This window comes from Panthera pardus, unplaced genomic scaffold, assembly GCF_024362965.1.
Source record: "Panthera pardus isolate Hobbes unplaced genomic scaffold, ASM2436296v1 HiC_scaffold_12, whole genome shotgun sequence".
Classification (NCBI taxonomy): Eukaryota; Metazoa; Chordata; class Mammalia; order Carnivora; family Felidae; genus Panthera; species Panthera pardus.
Window position 1 is genome coordinate 32,828,120 of NW_026526677.1, and position 10,006 is coordinate 32,838,125.

The window sequence follows — 10,006 nt, forward strand, 5'->3', positions numbered from 1 at the left end:
TTCTCCATAGTACAAATCAAAAGTACTCATTTTATTTTTTATTTAATATGCAGGCTTGCCTCTTCTTCATTTTCAACTAAACATTCTCTGCCTATACCAAGCATAGTACCATCCTACATGGCAATGACTGCGGCTGCCAAAAGGAAACGGAAGTTAACAAGGTACAATTAAACATAAACTGACTCAGTATTTACATAAGATCATCTTTATACTTTGTTTCCTATAGTTGCTTTTTATTTCATGTGATTAAACTGTGAATTATTACATATTTATTTAATGTTTCTTTACTTTGGAGAAAGAGAATGTATGTGAGCAGGGGAGGGGCAGAGAGAGAGAGGGAGACAGAATCTGAAGCAGGCTCCACATTTTCCACACAAAGTTGATATGAGGGACTTGAACTCACAAATCATGAGATCATGACCAACCTGAGCCAAAGTTGGATGCTCAACCAACTGAGCCACCCAAACGCCCCCTGTGAATTCATATTTAAACGTATATATAATTAATTGCTCTGAATGCAGCACTGGATTTATATTATCAAAAGCAGATCTTGATAAATCCCAAGTATTTCACTTGCTATTTACATAAAGTATTCTATATCTCAGATAATTAAAAATAAGTTGAAAAGTCTTCTGGCCTTCAAAAATGTCATTTAATTTTAACTTTTCTTCTGGTGACAACTTGTACTCATTTGGTATTTTTCTTTTTATACATTAATTAATTGCTTCAGTCCTAAAATATGTATTTTGATATATGACTAAATGTATTTTGATATATGACTAAAATGTAATGAGCAAAGAGACTTCTATTTCTGGCTATGACAATGTAGCTTATATCAGACCGAGCCCACCCATCAACAAGTTATAAAAGCTGATAAAATACAACCAACGGCTGCTTTAAAGGCACTGGAGAACAACCAACGTAGCCAAGACTTGAAGGTTTAAGATGCAGAGGAAAGGAAGACAAGCTATAGAGAGTCAAACCTTCTCTGCCTCTTTTTTCCATTTAGCATTTGCCAAGCATCAAGTGTAGAGGCCAAGCACAAAATGGAAGACTCCAGCTACCAGCAGTCTCACTGAGCTAAGGAAATAAAATAGTTCTGTATGTAGCTTTTGCCCTCAAGATGTTTGCCAAGTTCTGAATTCTGTGGCATAAGAGGCCAAGAAATAAAGCCGAAAGAAGCAGAAGTATTAAGTAGAGTTTTGACATTCTCATGCGGCTGGGACACAAAAACTGTACTGGGATCCATCAAGAAGAAAAGGTGCTGTTAAACCTTCAGGATTTTATTTGAGACTCTTGAAGGCCTGTGCTGTAGGAGTAGGGCAAACTGGAGATAGACCAGTTCTTGAAAGCCTGAAACAGACCTTACAACAACTCAGTCTCTTTTTGGATCAGAGTGATCTAACTCTGTCCTGCCTGCTTGCCAGAAGAAATTAATTTCTGGAGAAGTATACCTAGAGCATATACAGGTTTTTGGTTTGTTTGTTTTACATGTTTAGCACTTAAGCAAAAATCACCAAGTATGCCAGGAGACAGGACCAAATTACTGAAAACTGAAGATCCATAAGTGATACAGATATTAAAATTATCAGGTAGAGACTTTAAAAATTTAACTGTGATTAAGTTCAACAAAACAGTGACAATTTCCGAAAGAACTATATTGTATTAAAATGAATCAAATGAATATTCTAGAACTGAAAAATGAAAATCTGAATTTAAGAATAAATAAGTAATAAAAAAAAATTTTTTAATAGATTAGACACAGCAGAAGAGAGTTTAGTGAACTGGAAGACAGATTGACAGAAAACTATCTAAACCAATGTGCAAAAGGATAAGATAGAAAATATGGAACAGAGTGAAAAAGACATATGGGACACAATTAGATCTAACATGTGTGTATTTTGAGTCCCAGAAAGAAATGAGAAAAAGAATGGGGAAAACAGTGTTTGAGGAGATACTGGCTAATAATTCTCCCAAACTGACAAAAGATAACTAATCACAGATTCAAGAAGCACTGCAAACCACAAACAGCATTAATACTACAAGAAACATACCTAGTTACATAGCAATAAAACAACTAAAAATCAAAGACAAGGAAAAAATCTTAAATATACTGAATTATAGGACACAAAGTCCATTTTGTAGTCTTTATATCTCACGACACTGAATGCAATGACAAGATTGTAGTAAATGGTTATATTATAAAATGACTGAATTGCTTTATCTCTTTTTCTTTGACATGTGATTATGAGGAAGAGTATAAGATCCTAAGATAGGATAACTCTTTTTAAGTTTACTGTTTTCCACCATGAACCTCTTATCATCTGGGCTAGTGTAAACAAATTTACAAATAGTCTGTTTGTGCCACATAGAGTATTACCTCATTAGCATATTTAAGATCTGTCCTTTTCCCTTCCAAAGTATAGCAGAACCTTGGAACATAGATTTAAGATTCATGGATTGATTTTTCTAGAATGTCTTTATCCATAACGTTTAAATTTCTGTATTTTGCTGTGGCACAAATTTGAATGATGCAGTTTGTCTGGCTCCTGTATGAGTATCAATCATTTAATGAGTGAGCCTAGCTAACCATCACGTTTCATCCATCTTATCACTAATTTTCATTGCGTCAATTGTGTTATTCTTTCTGCTAATTAGTGTTGGAATTTTTGGTTCTTGTGGTTCTTCACTGATAGCATGCTCTTTTGTGTTAACTAAGATGTAGCAAAAGTTTATAGCTAATTATCATTTCAAAATGTTTGCATCATTATCAAAATCAAATGAGTTTTCAAGAAATGTCCAGGTATGAAAATTATATTTAGAGTGGTTTTAGATGAATTAAAGAGCTTCCACATGAGCAGCTAATATTGCGAAATAATATTAAAGGACATATGAAGAAAGTAAGATTTCTCATAGCCTATTAATTGCTCTATTACATTCCCTCTGGTACCAATAATTAGATCCTGCCATTAACTAAGGTTAAAAGAGATTAATGCTAGAAATGTACATAATTACTTTTTTTTTTTTTAATCTTCCTTTTCCCCAATTAAGCCTACATGAGTTTGAGAGTAATAAACTCTGGTATTTTCCACTTAGCATATTTTCCATTTTATGTACATATTTAGGTGTGTATGTGTATTCTAATGTGGTTTCTAAAAATGAAGAAGGGAAGGCTCCATATGTATAGTTATTTTAATTATTTTGTACCAGTTTTTCTCTCTGAAAAAAAAAAATTACAGTCCAAAAAGCACTGGATATTCTAAAAACTTATGAAACTCAACTTCTTAGTTACTGCTTAAATTGAGAATATGAAATTTTTAATCATTTCAGATTATTTAATACCACTATAGCACACTGATTTAACTATAAATCAATCTATCAAATGTAATATATACATATGTAAAATTGTACTTATAAATTACACTAATCAGAGTTTTGGAGGTTTGTTTGCTTTGTCTTTATTTGGTTAGTTGGTTTTTTTCTTTGTTTCACAATCTAGCTTAGCACCCAGAAATGAGTCTCACATTCATAATACATTTTTGGTTTGTTTTGAAAGACATCTAGGGGTGCCTGGGTGGCCCAGTTGGTTAAGCGTCCAACTCTAGATCTTGGCTCAGGTCATGATCTCACAGTTTGTGGGCTCGAGCCTGCGTCGTACTCTGCGCGGACAGCACAAAGCCTACTTGGAATCCTCTCTCGCTCTCTCTCTCTTTCCCTCCCCTGCCCTCTGTTTCTCAAAAAAAAAAAAAATAAACCATAATAAAATTCTGAAAGGCATCTAATGAGTCCAACTAGAAACTATCTCAACTGAAAGAATATGAAATGCATTATGTTAACATAATGCAGAAACATACTACTTTTATAAGGGACAGGGGTTAAATCTTTACTTTCATTAATAGTTGTAACAGTATATTTGACACATAACCAGAAGAGTTATTAAATTTCTTCTCAATATAGTCTTTAAGATAATTTGAATTTTCACTCATACCAATTTTAAGTCTTTTTATTTTGTGATCCAACGTAAATCTAAAATAAATTTATAACATGAATGTTAAACATTTCGTTAGTGGACTGTTTTATCTAAATCCTAAAAAACTGTTTGCAGGTATTTTACTTATATATAAATATATAACTTATTTTTTATTTCATTCCTCGAAATATGAAGATTCTTTCAGATAGATTTATTCGAAAGCCTAATTTTCAAGTAAAAACAATTTATGAGTAAAAACAGAGGTCCTAAAACCAAAGTGAAAAATCGTACCACATAATAATAAAGGTAATTTTAAGATAAATTGTTAGGAAAACTAACTCTTATCAAAAGTAACCCATGACATTCATCTCTATACTTGAAATAACCAAATGACCAAAAAAGAATTTTTGCCTTAGACAGCAGATACTTATATTATCCAAAAAGGGCAGTTAGTACCCCAAACAGAATTATAGTAACTTAGTTTATTTAGCACCATTTAGAAATGGAGAATTTCTACAACCAAATTTGTTTGCTTTCATAATACTAGTACTTTTTTGTTAGCATTCTGAGTAGATATAACTTATATTCTTGAACAGAGTAGGCAAAATTACATTTGGAGTACCATAATTACTTTTCTCACAGGCTCTAGAAAAATTGAGGTACATAGGTTGATTTATTTTTGCCAGCACTCAGTGTGCTCATGCCTGTTTTTCTTTCCTATCATGGTAAGTTGCCATTTCTGACCACTGTCAGTTACCATACAACTGATCCATCTTCTCCCTATTCCACAAACACACCCACATCAGTTTACTATTTGGTTAGAGCAAGCTGTTGCCATAACAGGGAAGCCCCCAAGTGTTAATGCAACCCACATTCAAATTAGTATCAACTTGTAAAATGGCATATGATATCTTTTTTAATCAGCAACTCCCTAAATTAGCTTATTTGAATCAGTATGAAGGGGGGATGTTTATCCTTCACTGGATCCCAACCCTGCCTGTTAAAACTTGATCCTCTTTGGATTAAGAAGGATTGGATTGCTATTTTTCAGGACCCAGATCAAACTCCTCTTATCCACAATCTTTCAGTTGTTTTGTTTTTTCTACTTTTAAAATCAGGAACCTACAGCTCCTTGTAGTTTAAAAACCTACAGCACTGTTTTTTGCTTTACCTTGTATTATTTTGTGTATTTGTCTTATTTGTCCCCCACTCCCCATAAATTCATTATGTAAGTTTTCAGGACAGAGGTTATTAATGCCTAACTTATTTGTATATCCTGTAACATGAGGCCATAGTAGTAGGTGTTTAGTCATAATATGTCACCTCAAATTGAGTTAGAAATTTGACCCTTTAAAATTTTTTTAAGACAAAACAAATGAAAATAGGCCATTCTTTTCATTTCAGTTTCTATAATTGTAGTAATCAGAGAGAGATTCTCAGTCTATTACCATGCTTCGATATAAAAACAAGGTTTCCAAAAATCTCACTTGTTTATATTCTCCAGATTAAGGTTCATGCTCCAAATGTATAATATGAACTTGGTTTTTAACCTCTTGCAGGGTGTTCTTTATCTCTACACTTGGAATAATAGAGTTTGCTTATATACTAGCAGGGCACTCTGAAAATATTTTGTTACAGACTTGTTTACATATACCTACAGTCATAATCTCCAACTTGAGTAAACATCATTAAAATCACTACATTTCCCTATGGGCCAAAAATGTGTTTAGTACCTCCAATTTTATGGAATTTTGCAAGCTAACTGTTTTATGATTTCACTTTCTCTTTAATCTTTTTTGCATGTAGAATATGTATTAGAATTCTAAATATAAAAAATGCTTTACTAAAATAATTTTTTTTTTCCCTCAAGTTCTGCATCAAATACTTCATTAACTGTGGAGGTAAATTCTGGATTTGCCAAACGTGTTCGACAAGATAATGCAAGTGATAAGCACTTACAAGAAAACAGACCAACAGCAGGTATGTCTCAGCTCTTAATTTGAGATTTAATAACATGATTGCCAAACATATGTATAGTACATTTTTTTTTTACAGTGTTCTCATAAGAATCTCCTTTTATCTACCCATTACATTTACTACATGATAAGTGTGACTTTCCATGTTACAGATAAGAAAATTTAAGACACAAAATAGAAAACACTTACCTGAAATCACACAGATATTTCATGGTGGAGCCAGACTTCTAACTCAGTATTCTTTACACCCATACTGCAGAAGAATTCATAAATAATTTAAGTAATAATTGAAATAATTAGCTAAATGTATTATTTAATAAGTTAATGATTAACTGTATTTTACAGTTTACTTGAAATTTATTAGCTTATTATTTTTAATAACTTGGCCTCTGAATCATTAGTGTAATTATTGCCAGGCTTCAATCTGTATCTAGTTATAGTCATATTGTAAACCACATTAGCAAGTTGCAAAAGATGCTGATGGAGACCGCTACATCTTCTCAATTGCATATGGCAGTGACATGAATCTGTAGTAACAAAACCACATCTTTGGTAAAAGTAGAGGTAGTAGCACAAACCAGCATCTGGGCGTTGGTGTCCAGACCTTTGTCTCTCTGACACTGTAATTCATAAGACTTCATTTAGGAAGTATTTCTTTACTATGCACTGACTATATGCTAGGTTCTGTGACAGATAGCAAGATCTTTAAGACCCAGTTTGGTTTCTTCCCTAAAGTAACTTGTAATTATGGTGCTTGGAATTTAAAGGGGTTTCATGAGATAATGAGGGTTTCTAAGAATAACATGAAAACTTTTTTTTTCCCTGTCAATCCTCTTTATTAGAGTAATACAAAATCTCTCAATAGCTTTGCCGAACTGTATCGATAAATCCTTACTTATTGTGGTAGCCAGTGGCATCCTTAAGTTCAGTGGAAATGTCTTTAATGAAAATTTTAAAAATCAAAAAAGTCCTGAAATGTAAAATTTACTACAATTATTTGGTTAGCATGCCAAACTTAATAATGTTTAAAAATGTGTATGTGCAGTTGGTATAGATATATATTGCCCCATTGGTCTCCTGAAAAATTTCCCCAGGAAATCATAATTTACAACTAAATAATTTATGATATTTCTCAAATAGAGATTTGGTTTTCCTAATGTGCTTATTTCCTAAGAGTGGTATAAAAATGCATTAAATATCTCATGTATAAAGAGAGATGAATTAAAAAATTCTACAGAGAAGAATGTAGGAGTTGATACTAAACTGCAGTGCTTGCCAGAGCAAAGAGGAGCTAAAGCTAAGTTAAAAGATTATGTGTTATTAAGGATAATGGAGTACTTAGAAAGAAGTATTGGTTTAAGGGGCAGTAATAGTTTATGTGTATTAGGATAGCCAAGTGAAAATGCCCAAATACACATGAGAAATTACTAGAAAAGTAAGAGAGAACTAGAGCTGCCTTTCCTAGAATATTTTTATCTGAGTTTTCCAACTAACAATGTACAAATAAAAAAAACAAAGGAACATCAGTGGGAAAGAAGGTAACTGCTATTTACTGAGAAATAAGAGTGTCAAGAGACTAAGTGCCCCTGAAACTAAAACCTAATGTGACCAGGAAAATGGATAATAGATTAGGCTGATCTGTAAATAAGTCAGTGGCACTGTTTTTAACGGCTTGGTTGAGCAGTCATGGTGAAGGCTTATGAAGAACCAGAGGAATGGACATTTGAGAGGTGGCAGGAAAAGGAATAAGGGCTATGGGATCAGGATTAGCACTTAGGGAAGTACTAGATGCAAATTATACTCTTAAATAGGAAAAATATGAAAGTTTAAAAGTCTTAGGGAAGTAATCCCAAAGAATGAGGGGAAAAAATGATGCAAAAAAGAAAGAGAGCAATGCTTGTAGAATAGTTGAAAAAGAACAAAAGTAAATGTAGTGGTTTATTCAGTGATATTACTTGATACCTGTCAAACTCAGTTGACAACATGGAGAAATGATTTCCTATTTTTAAATGAATGTTGTTAATGTTTCTTTCATGTCATGTTTTAAATCATGTTAGTTAACAACTATGAATTTTAAAAATAAATTTTTCTTATTTGGTTATAATTTTTAACAAATTTTTATACGTTGAATGAAAAGTGAAAATTATTTTTGAATGATACTTTTACCATATTTATATGTCTTTTTTTTTTCCTTTCTAGACTATAAAAGAAACATCCATAAAGTAAAGGCAAACATGGTTAGAAAATTTGGAAGAAGTATTTCAAAAGGAAGTCTAAGATAAGTCACTTCAAAATCAAGGAAAACGAAATTGACATGTCTCCTTTTAAAAAGATTTGTTGCCAGTCCCCTTTCAGGAACTTATTTAAAACCTTTGAAAGAAGACCATCTTAAATAAAGCTCAGTTTACCCTAATTACTTTAACAAGCAGAAGATGAAGTTCTTTCTGTTTTATTCTTTTGTATTCTAAACAAATATGAAATTTCAACAGAAAAAGTTATGGTTTAATAAAGTTACTAACATATTTGTTACCTTTTGAGATCCTTAAGTCAGCATGGTGGCAGATCAGTGTTACTGTGCTACAACAAGTTGATTAGGACATTTTAGAAAATAATAGTGAGTTACGTTATCCTTACTGTTTGTTTTAAAATAAGGAGAATTTAGAAGTGATAAAATTATGGCACAGGATATGTTTAGTCTTACATTATTTTAATCACATGTGACTTTACTTTCCAAAAATACTTTGATGTACAAATGTACATATATGTGCCCATAAAGTTGTTGTAAAGATTATTTAAGTAGTCTTCATGAATAAAATACTAATATTGTTCCTTGCTACTCGGTATATTAAAGATGTAGATTTTACAATGTTGGCTTTTCTGTCTTATTACCACCCCTTACACACTTTAAACTATCATTTTGTGTAACATGTGAATTTTGTAGATTTGTATTTCAATTTAGATCAAGGTATATGGCAGTAGCACCAAGTCTGAAAATAATCCGTAGATTCCTTAATGATAGTGAGACAATGTTTTTAATCATTCCTTCTCCTATAGGAAATATATGGAGCTGCAATTAATCATATTGTTCACTTGCCGTGTTTGACCTGTTCATCTTCTGAGTGCAACAAATATTTGATCAAGCACATTTTTAATTTTATGTGGCCTGGGAACTGTTCCACCAGAACAAACAACCACTTAACAACCAGTTGAAACATCTTAGGACCTTTAATTTAGTCATGTTTTTCAACTTAAAATCTGGTGGGAGAGTATGAGATGGAATAATAATCTTTCAGGTTCCTCCCAACTCTGGGTCTGCAATTCCATGTTTATAAATGTGCACACAGGATCTGTCCTAGCAAGAGCCACCCATGCAATTTCTTTGAGGTCCCTTTGACATTAAGCCTTTAGTTGTGTTGCCTATTTACCAGTCACTTTCGCCTGTTTTCCTTTCCATCTGTCTTAGGAAATTATGTGTTTCAAAAAAAAAACACATCCTTTTACTAGGTAATGATGAATAGCTAGCAGGATTCAGTGACCACACCTCGTGGTCCACCTCATACCATAAGATGTGAGTGATTATTTTTTCCCCCATCTCCCACTCCTCCCCACTCTGGCAACCACTAGTTTGTTCTCTGTATTTATGAGTCTATTTCTGCTTTGTTTGTTTGTTCGTTTGTTTTGTTTTTTAGATTCCACATATAAGCGAAATCATATGGTATTCGTGTTTCTTTGTGTGACTTACCACAATACCCTCTAGGTCCATCCATGTTGAAATGACAAGATCTCATTTTTGTATGGCTGAGTATGAGTGAATGATTTTCTTATATGCCATTTTTATAAGCTAGAGGTTTGGCCTTCTATAAAAATTAATAATAATGCATTTGCGATACAACCATGTTAAGGAGAAAGTAGTGGGAAGAAATCATAATGATTGTGAGGAAAGAAAGCTGTTGACTATATGAATACAGAGAAACTACATGCATTTAAACTAGAACAAGAATGCTATTCAGTAAGTCACTGTGAAATAATTTTTTTATTATCATTTTAGAGCGAGAGTGAG

General features: G+C 32.6%; 1 protein-coding gene across 2 annotated transcripts in view; it reads left to right on the forward strand.

Moving 5' to 3' along the window:
* Positions 1-8,812, forward strand: part of KIF18A (kinesin family member 18A) — a 76,951-nt gene extending 68,139 nt beyond the window's left edge. For both annotated transcript variants that reach the window (XM_019456579.2, XM_019456580.2), the window contains 3 exons: positions 54-161; positions 5,841-5,950; positions 8,146-8,812. In XM_019456579.2, coding sequence (XP_019312124.1) covers positions 54-161; positions 5,841-5,950; positions 8,146-8,228 — 301 coding nt within the window. In that variant the 3' untranslated portion in view covers positions 8,229-8,812. The remainder of the gene's footprint in view (positions 1-53; positions 162-5,840; positions 5,951-8,145) is intronic.
* The last annotated feature ends 1,194 nt before the right edge of the window (positions 8,813-10,006 follow it).